General features: G+C 35.3%; 1 protein-coding gene and 1 long non-coding RNA gene across 2 annotated transcripts; both read left to right on the top strand.

The window, feature by feature from the left end:
• The first annotated feature begins 866 nt into the window (after positions 1 to 866).
• On the top strand, positions 867 to 7,181 carry LOC126827764 (uncharacterized). The gene is made up of 4 exons (XR_007682860.1): positions 867 to 1,142; positions 2,836 to 2,950; positions 3,793 to 3,935; positions 4,629 to 7,181. It is a non-coding gene; the product is annotated as an uncharacterized LOC126827764 (long non-coding RNA).
• Positions 7,182 to 7,580: 399 nt separating this feature from the next.
• Positions 7,581 to 15,335, top strand: LOC126827762 (uncharacterized). Its single transcript, XM_050557284.2, has 5 exons — positions 7,581 to 8,133; positions 10,072 to 10,596; positions 11,067 to 11,113; positions 11,840 to 11,986; positions 12,438 to 15,335. Exons 1-5 carry the CDS (start codon positions 7,707 to 7,709, stop codon positions 12,516 to 12,518), a joined length of 1,227 nt encoding a protein of 408 aa, XP_050413241.1. The 5' UTR covers positions 7,581 to 7,706; the 3' UTR covers positions 12,519 to 15,335.
• Positions 15,336 to 18,248: the final 2,913 nt, after the last annotated feature.

Genomic DNA, 18,248 nt, shown 5'->3' with positions numbered 1-18,248 from the left:
AATTCTGTGAAGAGTGGGCCACTGAAATAGTTACTGAACAGTTTTACTTCATTTTCGAAGTGACGTTTAATCACGCGCGTGTCTAAAATTATGGTTTGGCGACCATTTTATAAACAAAGAAATACCACGAAGTTATGTGGTATAAGGTTTCATCTTTATTTCAACGAGAATTGATTTATTATATGTATAGCTATGTGCAGTTTAAATGGAAATGTTATAAAAGGAGTTCCATCAAATGATCACAAAACTTGCGCAAAGTAAGTCCTCATAGAACATCCACTACTGTGACTGGAGGCAAGAATACGGGAGCAAGGGTTTTCGGCCCATCCAAGTAACAAGATGGTGTCACTTGCCAGGCCCACCTTACTGCATCACTGACAAGCGGAAGCTAGACTGGAAATTGCAAGGAACTTTCTCGGCAAACCCTAGGATAGATCCCGAAACGTCCAGGTTAGTGAGGCAGCGACCTACCCGCTGAGCCACCGAGTTGAATATATGTTAGATTTCATCTTCCCACCCACTGAAAATTATAATGGCATAAGTTCGATGAGAAAAATTAATCACGCTATTTTCGTTTTCTCGTCATATCACTTATTTTTCGCCGCGATGGGACCCAAGAAATACAGTTGGTGCGAAGGCCGAGGGAGACCCAGTCCACCCAACCCCTATATCTACATTATTCCTTTAAACCCTTTACGGGTCGAAGTTTTCAAATTGTAATAAATAATGGGGAAACATTATTAGTAGTGCTGTTCCATAAAAATCGACCCGATAGACTCGGTTATCAAAGATAATAACAATGTAGACTACATGATCCAGACCACTGAATTCCTGTATTATGTTTATTTATAGCTAGGTGATCCCGACCTAATAAAACGCGTAGTTATCGATCGCCAGTTTGATTGGGGATTTTCCTTTCGACGTCATATTTATCACAATACAAATATCCGGGTACATTTTATTTGATATTATGTCGTAGTTTCCTAAAACAGCTAGGATCGGCATAGATAGACAATAATATACTCAACACACAAATAGTCTAACAGTTATTTTATAACACACTACATGAAGGAGAGGAAGTGGCAAAATGGAAAATATGTTGTATGTAGTATGTTCTGTTATATTACTGGTCTATATCTCAGGTAAGCATGTTAATGTTTAAATTGTGACCGACTCTCTCTCTTTAATTTATAAACTGTTACATCTAGTAGGCCTATTATTCAATCTGAATTAAAGTTATAGGTCGTTAATTAAGGTCGATTGTTGAATACAAAACCGGTTATATATCTCATCTAGTTGCAGGAAAGTTATAGTTTTAACGATAACAAATTTCAAATTAGAAAAAAAAAATAATAATAACCCCAAATCGGCACTTAAAGCGATAATTTCATATTTTTAAGTTATATTTTTAAAATGTATTAAAATAAAGCCTTAAAATAGATGGTATCTATAAAAAGTCATACCTTGTTAAAGAATAATCCTATTAATCCTATAATTCACTATTGCCAGTTGAGAAATTGGCAAAAATATCATTTTCAACTTCAAATTCAAACGTTTGAAGATAGCTATTATAAAAACAAGGGAGGTAATTGTGTTATTATTTCCAGGGTGAATGATTTTTAAGTGTGAGAATGATACCTATGATCGTATAATAGTGAGTTGACAACCTATTGAGCAAAAGACATAGAAATAATTATGTTTTGAGTTTCTTAGAAAATATGAAATTTTCGCTTTAAAAATCGTCATACAGACTCGTTGTTTACTTTTGACCCAAATCAAAGAGATCTTGCTCTTTTTACTTTCATTTGAATTATGTACCGGTAGGCCTACGTGTAAAAAATGAGAAGCGAAAGATTTATATTATATTTATATTCCATTTTATAGAAATAGAATATTAACTGTAGCCAATGATTTTAAATACTTGTTGATATTTATGATTATAGAAGATATATATATCAACTACATGTATAACAATTCTTATCTAGCTAACTTGCTCTATATTTATTTACTTAGCACCTGGTGTAATTTAACTACACACACTTTGAATGGTTGAGTAAATATCCTATAGAATATACATATATAATAAGTCAGCCATCTGTAAATATTACTTTAGGTAAACTATATATTAAAGATTTTGTAAGGGCGTTAATGTTTCTAGACTTATCCCCCCACCCCTTGAAATGTTGTGCCGTTGCTTCGAGCACATCATTGGTCAGCTTACATTATAGTTTGGAGCATTAAGGCCACAGAGAAGATTTTTCTTTTGTTATAAACACCCGAGAGGAGCAACATGTTCTTAAGTCACGCTATTACGATAATGTGTGGAGTTTATTTTATTACAATTTACAAGGTGGTATGTTTATCAATTACAATGTACACCGTGATCTGTGTGTCTTATTATAATGCACAATGTATTCTGTTTACCAATTAAATGTATACAATGTGGTCTGTTTATCTTATTACAAAGTACAGTGTGGTGTGTTTATCTTATTGAAAATGTTCACTATGGTCTGTTTATCTTATTACAATGTACAATGTGGACTGTTTATCTTATTACAAAGTACAATGTGGTCTGTTTATCTTATTACAAAGTACAATGTGGTCTGTTTATCTTATTACAAAGTACAATGTGGTCTTTTTATCTTATCACAGTGTACAATGTGGCCTGTTTATCTTATCACAGTGTACAATGTGATATGTTTATCTTATTACAATGTACACCGCGGTCTGCTGTTTATGATGGACATTCGTCTGCTGTTTGGTGGTTTCTCTGTCTTTAGCAATTCATTCTCAACATGTTAAAAACTTAAAATCTTTCAAACATTTATATTACAGGATGTGAAGGTAGTTTTTGTAAGAAACGGAATCCTGCCAGTGTATTTGGAGAAGATACAGAAATATGTACCGTGGGTTGTTGTGGACCTAGTGGAGATCAGTACTGCTGTATCAGGTAAACAACTGAAGCTTTGAAATTATTTTGTCACGACAAAAAGGGTTAAGGACCATTCATAATAATTGAGAGGTGTGATTTACTTATATAAAACTAAACTTTGTTTATTCATTTAACTATGAAGCCAGAGTGGCTAGTCTGGAGGTCTCGTGTTCGATCCCTGTGTTGACCGAAAGAGTTCATCAGGAATTTCCGGCGTGGTTCCCCTTGTCAGTGATGCAAAACGGGTGACCTCTTAATGGACGAAGTGTTGTCATTCGGATTATACAAAAAAAACTAGGTCCTGTGTACGTATTGACGTGCACATAATAGAACTCTTTGACAGTTGGAATTCGATATAAAAGTAGGTATAGTAGTGACGTTGTTCGGGCAAAGTTTTCCTCGTGGCATACTGTGTGGCGTACATGCCCGTCTTCATTAGCCCTGTTGGTGCAGAACAGTAGGACGTCAACCCACATTTCATTTCAATTTAACTAAATGCAGCTCAGTCCATCTGATAGCGAACCTTCTAGAACACTCCTTATTTGAAACACGGCAAATAGTCAGATGTCGCTGTTTAACCAAGTGTCTGGTTTGGCTTGAAACTTATTTGTTTTTAATTGATTTGACTTTAACTTTCCTTGGGTAGTCTTTGGCATACTTGCGAGCTAAATGGTGGGTTGAATGGGTGCTTCATAAAGACAATGGGAGGGAAGCTGAAGCGACACAATACATCAAATTGGTACATAACTGAGGCGGTTGCACTCGAGCTCAATGCACTAGGAACTGTACCAAAGTCGTTTCCAATTGTCATAGGAAAGTTTAGTGTGACGGTCTCCTTAAATGTTACTTTTATATTTTAGTAATGGATTGTTCATAGGACTTATGTTTTTGAGTTTCATCGCAGTATTTGTTATTCTGGTGTGCACTGGCGTTTGTTATAGGAAATATCGACAACGAACTTTTGGCGCTGATGTGAATAGGACACCGTATGGATATCAAGCAGGTTAGTTTTCACAAGTTCATTTTAATCGTCCGGGGGATATTCTGCTTGGGTTATGAACTATTTCTGCAGGATATTTTTATCCAATGCATCAAAAATATGAAACAGTGTAAATTTGGGATAACGTTGACTGACTGCTTTTATGAGTACATCCCGATGTTGTGCGCCCAAACTGCAATGTGGTCATATAATGTTGTTACACCTGTCTAAATGCTTGTGGATACGCTAGGGGTTACAGTTCTCATCCGATTGACGTGCAATTTAATTATGGACGTTGGTCACTTAATTGTTACCTGAGATTTATATGTAGAACTGTATGTATCTGAATGTAGTTTGGTATAGACTTGCGATGCATAACAATTAAACAATCTTCTAGGCGCTCTTGTTAAATATAGACAACTAGGGTGACAGGTTGCAAATAACAGGCCATATTCACTGTGTCAAGTTACAATGACATGTGATACGTCTGATGCTATTAGTATTGACCTGATGATATGCATACTAACTAAATGGATGCCACCCTGGGTACTACTTTCGTAATCTATTGACACTGTTAAGATGTAGTTGACAGGGCACCATGTATATGAATTTAATATAATAAAAAATTACAATTTCACAAAATGTTCAATTACGTTTATAGAGTACATGTTATGCTATCGTCAGTTCATCAGTTAGAAATATAATTTGATATTTCAGGAATGCAACCAACTGTCACGTATATGAATAATCCAGCGGGAACAGGGTATCCTAATACTGCACCTCCGCCTTACTCTCATGGTCCTGGATATCAGAACAGTCCTGTAATCACCAATGGGTCCGGATACACTGCCAGTCCCGCCGGGTCTGGATTCACTGGCGGCCCTGTAATCTCCCACGGTCCTGGATTCGCCGGCGGTCATGTAACCTCCCATGGGCCTGACTACTCTCACAGTGGCTTTCATACTTCGGATTATGATGGAGGTTTTTCTAGCAAGTCTCACGACAATCACTCAGATACGCACAATACAGATTTTGGTGGAACATGTGGCGGGTTTTCTGGTACGTCAGATTCCCATGGAACATCATGTAATAACTCTAGTGATCCTTTTTGAGTGATTTGTGAAGAATAACTGTAAATATAAAGTATATAACACTTTGAATTATGATATCAATTGGGCGATACTGTATTCTGTGTTCAGGCAGCTTAGTCTCCAACTGTTTCAGAGTTTAATATAATATGGAGCTGAGTTATAAAACTAGACTTGGTTTAATGGACATTATGGGGAAAACACAGACTAAAAAACAACAGTGCACAATAGAAATGCCTAAAGCAGGTGGCAGCTGATGAAACTGAATGTTTGATCATTCCTGTACTCTTGCTCAATTTATGTATATGGAGACGGTGGTTATGGATTAAACAGGCATTGTGCAAGAGCTAATCTGCTGGTCTAGACATAATTTATTACCATGACATGACCATAATCAACTCTCGATGCCATGGGTAATTTGAATGAATATATTCATTTTGCATTATCTATGTTTGAACTATTATAGCACGGACGATTCACTCTTTATCTAAATCTTACATAATGCTTCTTAGAGAGATTACAAATCGAAATGCACTCAAATGTGGTTGTATTTTGCCGTCGCCAGTATCCACTGAACGCTCTATGGATATTTATTATTTGGTCCTTTGAGAGTTTACATTAGTGGGACGAAGAAACCTATTCATAATACTTTCAACAATTTCCGCTAATTACTCCGACATGCGTGAATATGTATTGTTCAGATTAGTGAAATAAGGGAGCCCCTGTGATTACTTCTAAAGGAAATGAAATGTGGTTTAACATCCTACGTATTCGCCATACAGTGTGCTATTAGGGAAACACTTATATCGGATTCCATCTGCCAAGGGATCTTTTACGTGCACGCCAGTGTATACATGTGATCTCTGTTTTGGTCCCATTCAAACGTCTATACGTTGTCCCTTGCCAGGTCTGTTGTGCTGTACCACTGACATGGAGGAACCACGCCAGATAATCCAGATGAACTTTGTCGACCAACGCAGGAATCGAACACAGGACCTCTAGGTTAGCAAGCCAATGTCTTACTCACTGCGCCACCGTGGCTCCAACTTCTAAAGGAATGAACCTTCCCGTAATCCCTGTGTAGAGTTTTGTGAATGCATTAACGACAAAATTCATCAACTTTAAATGGAACCTACGTTCTTTCTTTCGATTGTTCCCAATGAGTAAAAATTTTATTTTCAGATGATTACTTATTGTGTTGATACCCTGCTCCCTCCTGTAAAATACTGGTCACCACTGAGCTGTATTTTGGACTTTACTTGTCGGAAGCTTTCTCAGGGGCGGATCCAGGAATTTTTGCAGGAGGGGGTTTGCGTATATACATACACATTGAGCTTTTTAAACAGAGAAATTCAACACCTCGTTTGATGTCAATTTTTATTATGAATTAATACAATGACTTTGTCATTCAATTTCATGGATGCAAAGCATTAATTGTGATATGACATAATGTCTATATCATTATCTCGTGCTTTGAGTGCCCATGCTGTCCCACATCTGACGATAAAGGATTAAGAACACGGCCGAGAAACTTTTCTCATAAAAAGTACTGATTTACCAAAAAATTTATGTAGCTGAGCGGGGGGGGGGGGGGGCCACCCCCTGGATCCGCCCCTGATTTCTTTATTTATAGGTTGTGAATGTATTAAATATGTGCATCAATCTGATTAAAATACAGATCTATATTTCGTTTCGAATTTTTATACTTTCGATGGCCTCTACTACATCAGTTGTAGTGGGAGGTCGCGTCAGAGGTCATACGAGTGGCTTTTGACCCTATGACGTCAGATATTTGATTAATCAATCAGCGTTGATGTTTCTAGTGGGTTAGCCACAGTTCCGTACACCTCACGCCAAAAACTCACCATAACAGACCGTTTCATTGGCTAATCCCACACATCATCTAGAATGTGGGTTATATAACAACGAAATCCTAGTATAGTAAAGACAAGTAAAACGAAATTTTGAACTATAAAAAACGAAACGAAATAGGATCTGTGTTTTAATCAGATTGACTGTGCATTATATTGATTCTGATACATAAGCGGCCCAGTTATATTTATTTATTGTTGTTGTTTATTCTGTTGGCGATGTAGATATATTGATTTTCTTGACTGAGTAATTGCATTGAACTTTTTGTTTTGTATACTTTTAATAAAAAAAAAACCCAGTAAGATTGCAATTGGTTTGTTCATTTTCATTTTGGACATATAGGCTCTGAAATCAGTTCCAGCGTGATTTTTAAAATTTAAAATGCAACACTTACATAAGGTCCTGTATATAGCTTACCGGGTATAAATTAAGGTCCTCTGATGAAATGATGAAACATTTAATCATTGTGGATGAATTTGATAGGCATGTAAGTTTTCCAGTATTCCGTTCAGCTGAAAATATAATAATATATGCTAAAAATATCTACCCACATAAGAAATGGGGTTTAACGTCCACTCGACACACACACTAGGTCATATTGGGACTAACATTATGATTCTATTTTATTTCAATAATTCGCTTGCGCGTAGGGGTCTTTAAAAGTGGTCTGTCTCCACAACATTTTGCGGGTTATCTCCCCTGATATACCATGACAGATCACGTGATAAGTAACCAGGACAGCGAAAACAACATGGCAGCCTCCATCTCTCAAATATTTACTGAGTTTTTCTTCTTTTAAATCATAAAAAAAATGACTTCTATTTCTTAAAGCACGATGCCAACATCATCGTTGGTCATACATACACCGCTTCTATCACTGAATAGTCACAAACCACCAACCGTACTGAAATCAGCCGCTTATTTCGTTCGGTTGGCGTCCGCTCCTTTGTCGTTGTCACTGTCAGGAACTGGTGCCAACGACATTTACAGTAATAACGGACACCTGCTACTAAACCCAGATGAAACTGTGTGTCCTGGAAAACTTCAGACGCTTTCACCGGCTACAATACATTCAACTGAGCAATTGTCATTAAGCAGAATTCTTGAAGATATCTCTGCTTTATCCATCAATAGAGAAATTGAAAATCCTCAAAACAGTGAAAGTGAAAGTCATCCGTCTAATGACAATGGAGTTTTGAAGGAAAAGGCTAATTTTTCTAATAATGCACAGAAAAAGAAAAACTCAAAAAAGATTAGTAAGGGTAAGTTGTAGCTTAATATATTCTAATAATAAAGTTAAAGTAAGAGAACCTACCGTAATCTCTTTTTAAAAATAAAGCAAGGCTTATGTCGACTTTACAATTACAACTTGGAGTATCAACTCAGAACAACTGAATTGTGAGTGCTCATGTTGACTCCGAACTGATCAACAAAATGGCGAATACCTAAGAAGTCACACCCCATGCAAGGTCAGTCTTACAACAATTCTATTACTACATTATTGTCAACATCATCAACATTTGAAAAGTGGATGCCTTCGTTCGCTTCCATTTCGCCTAAAAGTCATATGCCTACAAACAATTAGAATAAATTACAAGTGAAATGGATTTATTTACTGCATACGTCCTACTATATATACTATTCAAAAAAAGTAGGGGATATTTGATTTTGGGGGCATAATACTAAAATATGCAAATGACTACGAAAAAAGTCACTATAGAACCTAACAGAAGAAACATTTCCAGTTACATGTGACGCCCAAACGCACCAATAGCTACCGCATGGAATGCAGGTGATGCTTGGGATCATCATGGGGGTCCAACCCAAGATTTGCACGACTCTGACTTTGAATGTTACAGTCATTGTGGCATTGAATTCCAGGGTGGAAACATCAGTTTAATTGTTTTAGTGACCAGAAAACAAATTTTGATATGCGTCGGCTTACCCAAAATGAAAGGTTACGTGCCCTTGGCATGCTACAGATCGGCACAACACAGGCGGTTGTGGCGCGGACGATGAATGTTTCTCAGTCTGTCATAAGCAGGCTATGGTCCAGATACCGTGATACACAATCTGTACAGGACAGACCACGCTCAGGTCGACCAAGGGCGACAACTCAAGCCCAGGATCGATTTATCCGTACCTTGGCCTTGAGAAATCGTGTCATCACAGCAAATCAGATCAGCGCTCGTCTTCAAACAGACACTGGTGTGAGAGTGAGTGGCCAGACGATTCGGAATCGACTGCATAGGAGTCACCTTCGCGCCCGACGTCCTCGCGTGATCCCTTGTTTGAGAGATCATCACATTCAGGCAAGACGTCGTTGGTGTAGGGATCGTCAACACTGGGATAATCGACGCTGGAGCAATGTGATGTTTTCAGATGAGTCAAGGTTCACTGTTGATTTTTTGGACAGACGTAGGAGGGTGTGGCGTCGTCGAAACGAGCGCTTCCAAGACGTTAACGTCATCAGACATGATCGATTTGGGGGTGGTTCTGTTATGGTGTGGGGAGGCATCACTGTTGCTGGAAGAACGGCTTTACATGTTGTTGCAGGGCGTGTTACAGGCCAGTACTACCGGGACAACATCTTGACAGTCCATGTTGTGCCGTTCGCACGACGTCATGGCCGCCGTTTCATCTTCCAGGATGACAACGCAAGATGTCACAGGGCCAGGATCGTTACAGGTTACCTCCAACAACAGAACATCACCACATTACCTTGGCCAGCACTGAGTCCCGACCTCTCCCCCATCGAGCATGTCTGGGACATGCTTGGACAGAGGTTACGTCAACGTCAACAGCGTCCTGCCAATGTCCAAGAACTTGCTGCTGCGTTGCAACAGGAATGGGACAATCTGGACCAAAATGACCTTAGACGTCTCATTAGGAGTATGCCACGTCGGATCAATGCTTGTTTGGCAAACAGAGGAGGATTTACCCGTTACTGACTTGGTTGTGATGCTGTGGTAACTTTGCTGTTTGACCCCGGGTATCATTTTACCCTTATAATGGTCAGTCTGTGCCTTACTTAGTCTAACGATCATTTGGAATAAATCGATGAATGTGAACTTCATTTCATTTTGTCATTTGTTTCTTCGTCAGTTTCATTAGGTGACTTTAATAACACTTAAAAATCAAATATCCCCTACTTTTTTTGAATAGTATAGTTGAATAATATGATCATTGTGTATTTTTAGGTAAGAATTCCAGAAAACGAAAAAGACAAAAAACACCAATGAAAAGTAAAGCAAGTGCTGTAGATTTACCAGCTGTAGCAAAATCATCTGCAGGACTGACAGCTGCATACAAAACATCAAAACTAGATCTTGGCGGAGCCCAATGCACAGCTATCAAAATACACCAGCCTCAACCTCAACCCCAACCCCGATACTATAACCAAGCTCCTGACAAAATGGTCAAAAATGGAGAATATTTTAAATCTGTGTACTCAAGTTCACCCTTTGGAACAAAGGCATGCCATTCGGCATCTTTATCTTTAACTACTCAGTCCCACAGAAAGAGTCGTAGTAACAACAGTGATTTTGGCCCCAGTGTTCGATCAGTATCTCCTAAAGTCTGTTTATCAAGACGTTCTGTGTCACAAGCTAATGATACATACATTAAAAGGATAACTAAGATTTATCAATCACAGTCTCAATCCGGTACAGTAGAAGTATGCGGTGTAGATCTACCTTGTGCCCCTCCAGCCACCCCGACCCCAGGTAATGTTTGATAATAAATGATAAACATCCTCTGATTTGAGTATAGAGAATGTTTATTGACATATTAATAGCTTGGTAGTTCTGTTTGTTTCTGCTGATATTTATTTTTATGGAATTTTTTCAGTTAATAATAATATTATGCTTCTGACTAAGAAAAATCACACCGTGTCATGCATATGAACCAGTTTCTTAAGATGTGACTCGATTATTGCTATAAATGTTCAAGTTATGTTCAATGGTTGATAACCCTTTGTTGCATTATAAATGTTTCTCTATCTTCAAACTGTTGCACTTGAGTTCCTTAATCATATCGAGGAAATGACTGAGAACTCCTGACTGGTACACTGACTCTTAATAAACATAATGGTAAAACTTACAGACAACCAACCGTTAGTGAAAATATTACAGTTTACTTGCCCTCCCTGGATTTCCTACATCTATGTTTATTACTTTTTTTTCCATTTTAACAGAGCAGCTGAAGTATCATCAATACATTCCTAGTCTTAATGATGTCATGGTAAGTTGCCTGTCATGTTCAGCTACATTGCGATAGGAGAAATGAAAGTTGGTGGGGTTCTTCTTGATAAGAAAGATTATACTGACAATATGATGCAAGTCTAGTTTCTCACATCTTAGAGAAAGAGCATGTGATGTCAGCTGTCATAGAAAATGCAGGTTGCTTGTGAACTGATTGATAAATCATTAGTTGTTGGAAACAACAATATATCAAATCAGTATAATTTACCCTTTGACCATTGAGTCCTTGAAGTTTTGCAGCCTCTAAGCTGCTTTTTTGGAACATCTGACATCTTGAGATAAACTAGTCAAGGATGTGACAATGCAAATTGTTTTCTTGGTTGATCTCCACCAATATTCCACCTTTCTTCAAGTCGCAACAACAGTGACTGTCTGGATGTTACCAGTCCAGCCTCTTGTGTTTTCTTTGGGTTCTCACTTGTTTCCTGTCAGAGCTAAATACCCCTACCTACACACAAGCGAATTATTGAAATAAAATTGAACCATAATGTTAATCATGAGATGACCTGGTTTGTGTTAGTGGATGTAAGGTCTGGACATTAACAAGTAAAGATCCTAGCCTGTAAAATACACGCAATGATTAAAGGCTTAAGCTTTTTTTTTACTAGTGAGTTGACCAGTAGATTTTTCGGTATAAAGTTAAAAGAAACATTGGGCATGTTAAGGAAATATCATTTATCTATTTTTTTTTTTTTTAAAAATTCAGGCCCAAAGAGCAATAAAATTACGCCTGGAGAAAATAGAGAGAAAAGAATTAAAGAAAATGGACAAAAGGAAGGAAGAAGAAATAAAACAAGAGAAATTACAACAAAAGGATAAATTAATAGAAAAAAGAAGAAAACAGCGATTAGAGGTAATATACATGTATTTACAGCATTTTATGTTATTAGTTTCTGCATATATCATCTTGATCATTTTTTGGAAATAACAACATTATCATGATCAGTTTCTGGAAATAACATTTTTATCAGTTTCTGGAAATAACATTTTTATCAGTTTCTGGAAATAACTCCTTTATTAATTTTGAGAAATATCACATTTATTAGTACATCTTTTGGCAAACAGAGGGCACAAATAGATTTACCATATGATGCTGCCCCTTATGTATTCAAATACCAATTACAGCTGTATTGATATCAATATTAAAATAAAAACGTTTACAAATTTCGACCATGAGTTATTTTGTACATTCATACCAGACAAATATTTATCAGAGACAGTTTTTTTAATAAGTTTTAATGGTCATCTTTTTTTGAGAAAATTTGAATTGTTTTGCATTTTTATTTCAATTCTTTTTATTTCAGATATATGCCCTGAATAAGATAATGACAGAATTAGAAAATAAGAAATTTCAAGAGTTCTGCCAGATTAAAGGAATTTATTGATGTAGAAAAGGTGCAATTAAGATGTAGGAAGAACAGTTTTTCGATTTAATAATAATCATATACCAGTATACCTATGAATGCAATTTATATTTACTGGTTCTTATTTATTACAAAAAAATTGTGATATATTGTGTAACTTATAAAAGAAAATGTGAAGATAACAGTCCTCTATTTGACTTCAAGATGTGTATAACTATAACCATGACAAGCCCTAATGATTTCATCTTTGTGCCCCTGTCCATTTAAATTATCCAGGGAAATTGTTGATTTTATCTGGCACTATCAAGCTTTCAAATTTTAAATAGAAATTTTTATTTGGATTGGGAAATCTCAGATTTAAGTTATTCCATCAATGAAAACTAGACTGATTCTTAATAGTTAAATGAATGCAAAAAAGTAAAACAAAAATGTCTAAATTTAACAGTGATATTACCCAGTTGAATTTATAATGTTTAGTGGGTATTTATTAAGTAAAGAAAAAATATGCAAATATGAATGTAATATTTGAAATGGGGTTTTACATTAACTTTATAGTGTGAGAAATAGGTACTTATAAAAACAATGAAAATATAAATGTTTTATTAACCAGTTCAGTATTGAATATTGTCACTATTTGATAGTGGATAACATTACTTTTATTACAATAGTTATAGGAAATGTTATATGTAGATAAACTGAATTTATCTTCATTTTCAAATTTCTACATGGTTGTTGAAAAATTGACATAACCCAGATTGGACTGTGGCTGTCTTTAATGCTGGAAGTACATGATAATTCTTTCGGTAACTTTGTTTACATTTCATCTAATGTCCAATAAGGTTGACTTAATGCTGATATAGATTAAACTGACCTGTTATATATTAAAATGTATCATTATATTTATAATTCACCCCAGTATATTTAGCAATAATTAAATACAAGCAATAATTTCTTGCTATGCAGTAAATATTATGGTTTGATCATCTTGTGAACTAAAACTGAATCTTTTTCTATTTTTTCCCCATTTTCTTTTTTAAGAAAAGTGCATTATCATAGAAATGTATATACACAAAGGGTAAAGTTTGTAGATATTTACTGAAACTATAAAAATATATTTTTGTGTGTATTATTATTTAAAAAGCATCTAGACCTCTTTGATTTAGGTAAATAATTATTGTGTCGATTTAATCAAATTTATTCTATTCATTTGCTTTCGAAGTGGGCATATGTCTTCATGTAAAATTTTAGGTGCACAGAGAGAGCCAAGGCTGAAATATAAATAAAACAAACCTACATTCACTTAAAATTCTTAAACAAACCAAATTCCAATTCTTATTTTAAAATAAAATTTATCATATGGATCACTAATCGAAATAACACATTAGATCAACTAATTTATTCAACTCTTTATTTGTATGTAAATCAAAGAGGCTTAGCTCCTTTAAACTCAATCTCCTCAAACAAGTATTATCTTTTTGGTGTGAATTTGCTCAATCTGAAATACTGCTTTTTTATGCTCAATTTTGATAAACATTTTAACAAATATAAACATTTACAATATTTTCTAACAATTTTGAAAAACCTCTTTTACTATTTATTATGTTATTAACCCAGTTGTTTTTGTATTTTATGTAGAACTTTTTCTTGTAGAAATATGTTTTAGATGTATTTATATCTCTAATCATTTAATACTATGTAGTGCACTCATTTTAAATCGAATTGTTCAGAACAAAATTTGTAAGTGAAGCCATTTAACAATATCAAAATCGAGTTCTCAGAGAATCCTGCATAACCTGTTTATATTTTTAAAAAAATATATCAAAATAAAAACATTCTTGCACGTAAATGTTTTACCACGGTTACCGGAAATAAATATATAAAAGAAATCGAAGGAATCAATTGGCTCATTTATGAAGTAGGCCTATACAACTCTGATAAATATTAATGACGATCATAAAGATACTGGATAATCATACATTCCAATAAAGAACATCATGAGATAAATTTAGCACCTTAAAGTTTGATGTGTATGAGAAGTCATTTAGCCAAACTAAAAACCTCCCTCTGAGAATGAAAATGTATTTATTTGTATGACCTTATCAGGCTTGAAGAACTAATTACAGTATATGTCCAGTATTGTGTAGTTGTCTCCCTTATACCAGCAGTAAGGTGGTTGTTGTCACACGTAGCTCAATAGACGAACATATCACTACTATGTACATTACATCATATAATCTTTTTATCTGTTTCTATTTAATATTCAACAGCAAACAAATTATGAATAACATAATTTTATAGGTTCCTTTTTTCTGCAATTCCACTTATATAATATTTCATTTTATTCTACAAATTGTTCATTTGTATTTCATCCAGATTTTAAAATCTGAATGTTAATAGGGTCCTTCAAATCAAATTGGAATGAAAATTGCATTTCTTAGTTACAGGTTTCTGTAATGTAACATAGGGTATGTACTGTTTTATTTAACTTTACAGCATCAACATATTATGATATAATAAAACTTTAAAAGTTTTTACTTGTTGAATATGGCTATTCACAAATAGTCAATCATACAGTTCTTTCACTATTGCATAAGCATCCCTCAAATTTAAAACTTCTGGTCATTTTGATTCTAAGAGTAATGTCATATTACCTTAATATGTGAAAATGTTTTTTTTATACAGAATTAAGTGGCTGATTATGTAATATTTGTTATTTTTTCCTGTAATTTTGTTTCTTTGTTATGTTTTTTTTTATTGTAAAATATTTATTTTTGTTGATATACTCAACTAATAATGTGCACAGAGTTATTAGAATATGAAATAAAACAGTGAATATAATATTATCTTTCCTTATTTGTTTTACTAATTCAGTTCAAACTGAACTTTTAGGGAAAAAAATTGGTACAGTGTCCCATTCCATCTCCGTTGTAGTACTTTGGTCCTTAAGACCATATTGTATCTTTAACTAATTATTGGTTCACACTTTCTATAGAGTCAAATCCCACCGTCTAATGAAAGTGAATGATATATTTATATATAAAAAAAGTGATATTTTGGTAAAATCCTTACCATTGTCAAAATATCCATCAAATTTTATCTGTTTATGACATGTGTTTGGTAGACCAAATACGGTAATGTTTATTCCATATTTGGGATGGAAATTACCGCCAAGGTCAGTTTGTGACATACAGAAATTGGGGGGTTATAAAAAGGGGTGTATTGAGCGAAATTCATCAGAGCTCACCCAAATGTTCCGAGAAGCTATCATCTAATATGCTTTATTGAGAACGAGGACCATCGAAGCTAAACAGTTTAACAATAAAGCCGTAGAAACGAACTAACCAGTAGTTTAATTTACGGTCACAAAGGAATCACAACAAGCAAGTCCGATATTACTACACCCATGGCAGTCATATTCCTTAAGCAATGGCCCGAGAAATCCCTCTATGTCCATTGCTGGATAGGCACTTGATACTTGAGCTTTTGAAGGAGGGGGTGTGTCTTTTCATCCCGTTCAATCAAATCTATCCCACGTACAACATGACAGCCCTTCGTTTCATGTGGGGTCTTGTCTAAAACTTTGGTCAGTGATTTAAGGTATTAAAAACGGGAAAAGTCTTGTTCGTCACCATACAGTATTGTTTACATTGTATCAGAGTTGATAGCCTCGTTTGTCACGCAATTAGTTTTTCTGCAATATTCTGCTATGCACTGGTTAATTGGGCATAATAAAATCGTGAGCCATGACGTAACGTTATGTAAACATATTTGGTCCAATGTGGAGCAATTTTTAAAGCGTAATCATATTGTTACGCAGTTAACTATTGGTTGTTAATCGGACTATTGACCGTGTCATAATTTGGAACAGAAATTTGCTTCCACTAAAGCAGTGTTTAGTGGGATTAGCTCTAATCAAACGAAACACTGCGGGGAGTTTTACACCATCTAGCTAACATATACAGAGTTAATGCAAGATCAAGCTACTGAAGATGATGACCACCATACTCCTCCCCTCTCCCCCCCTCCCCACTTCATGCTTTGTGCCGTCTGATATCGTGACGTGGTAAATGCATTAGCAAAAATCTGATTTAAGTTCAGGTGGGCATTGCGTAGAATTGCGGTTTCAAAAAAAATAAATAAGGCTATATTGTACCACTGTCAAGATGCGGTGGTCTAATTATCATGAATTTTAGGGGAATGAATGCATCCTGTTCCCCAATACCCCCAACAGCTCGCTTCTAAACGTTGGCGCTCGCCGGAAACCGACTTCAAACGCCACAGCTCCGAGAAATCTAAACAGACATTCCATTTCAGGACCCTCTGACACAAAATTCAGGTGGACCAAGATTGGGATTTCGGGTTTCAAAGCTACATAAACAAGGTTATATTTGACTGCATTCTAGTTGGTGGAGCATATATGGAAGAATTGAATCAACTCGGGGTTAAATCTTCAACAATATATATTTTATTCAACATTAAATAATTTTGTCAACAATAAATATACTCATACCATATATTTAACAAACTGCTGAAATATAATTGATTCTACAATCCATACGTCTCATCACACTCTCTATATTAAAGATACATTATGGGAGATAAGATAAAGAGATGGCAGTTCTCGCTATAATAGTTTAAAACTAGATAGTGTAAAGGCAATTTGCTGAAAATTTCAGTCAAATTGATCCACTATGAGCCGAGAAAGAAGCGGGTGAAATTTTTGCATAGTCTCGGTCATCATTACTAAAATCATTAATATAAACAGCATAGTCTCGATTATCCACTTTTTTGATTTAATTATCAATGGCCGTTAGCGGCATATAGGAATCTAATCCAGCCAACATCGAAGGCTAGTCTTGACATCGAGAGTTTATTATGGTCTGGATAAGTTAATTAATGTCTAATTGATAATTTAGATAACATTTCAGGCCTAAAGAAAGACTTGTAATAAGCAGATTTTGCTCTTGCATAATGCATGTTTAATATATTAAAATATACATAATATACTAATTTATAAACTATATTAATAATTGATTTTAATAGTCAGCAAAATGGTTCCGTTCCGTTTATAATGCGGGAAAAGCCAGCTTTTAACGTTTCGATTTAAAAGAGATGACGTGTACCCGTGTTAGGTAAGATTGTATGCTTAATTATAGTTGGATGTGGCAGAAATAACAATAATCAATGGTTGTTTTGAAGAAAAAAATTGACAGTTTTGCTTATTGAAGTACTACTATATGTAATTCACATCCGGGTTCTGTCAGAAAGAACTACATGTATAATAGTACCATCGCTTATCTCGAGCCACGCAAGATCGAGAGGCGAGGTTTCTTATCTGTTGTATGCTTTAACACCATCTATCACTACCTCACATACAGTAAATAAGTATACATCAGTATAGGTCGTACCAGGTGGCCGGATCGTACCATATATCCCCGGCATATTTGTAATAGCCCACCATATATCATCGGTATGTCGTACCATATGTTATCAATATTTTGTACCATCTATCAACAGTATGTCGTACCATATGTTACCTATATTTCGTACCATTTATCATCAGTATGTCGTACCATATGGTATCAATATTTCGTACCATCTACCATCAGTATGTCGTACAATCTATCATTAGTATGTCGTACCATCTTTCTTCAGTGTTCCGTTGCATATTTAGTACACATTATTTATTTTTCATATCACCAGTGGGTGATGTTATCAGTATTTCGTACCATCTATCAGTGTGTCATACCA

The sequence above is a fragment of the Patella vulgata genome, chromosome 7 (genome assembly GCF_932274485.2).
Source record: "Patella vulgata chromosome 7, xgPatVulg1.2, whole genome shotgun sequence".
Lineage (NCBI taxonomy): Eukaryota > Metazoa > Mollusca > Gastropoda > Patellidae > Patella > Patella vulgata.
Note: the sequence above shows the minus strand (reverse complement) of the source record. Positions and strands in the feature narration are given on the sequence as shown.

What these genes read in the sequence shown, in the direction of transcription:
- LOC126827762 (XM_050557284.2), top strand. Translation starts at nt 7,707, where the DNA reads ATGCCAACATCATCGTTGGTCATACATACACCGCTTCTATCACTGAAT. An exon ending in CTAGTCTTAATGATGTCATG is followed by an intron (nt 11,114 to 11,839) that starts GTAAGTTGCCTG and finishes TTAAAAATTCAG; the next exon opens with GCCCAAAGAGCAATAAAATT. An exon ending in GAAGAAAACAGCGATTAGAG is followed by an intron (nt 11,987 to 12,437) that starts GTAATATACATG and finishes TTTTTATTTCAG; the next exon opens with ATATATGCCCTGAATAAGAT.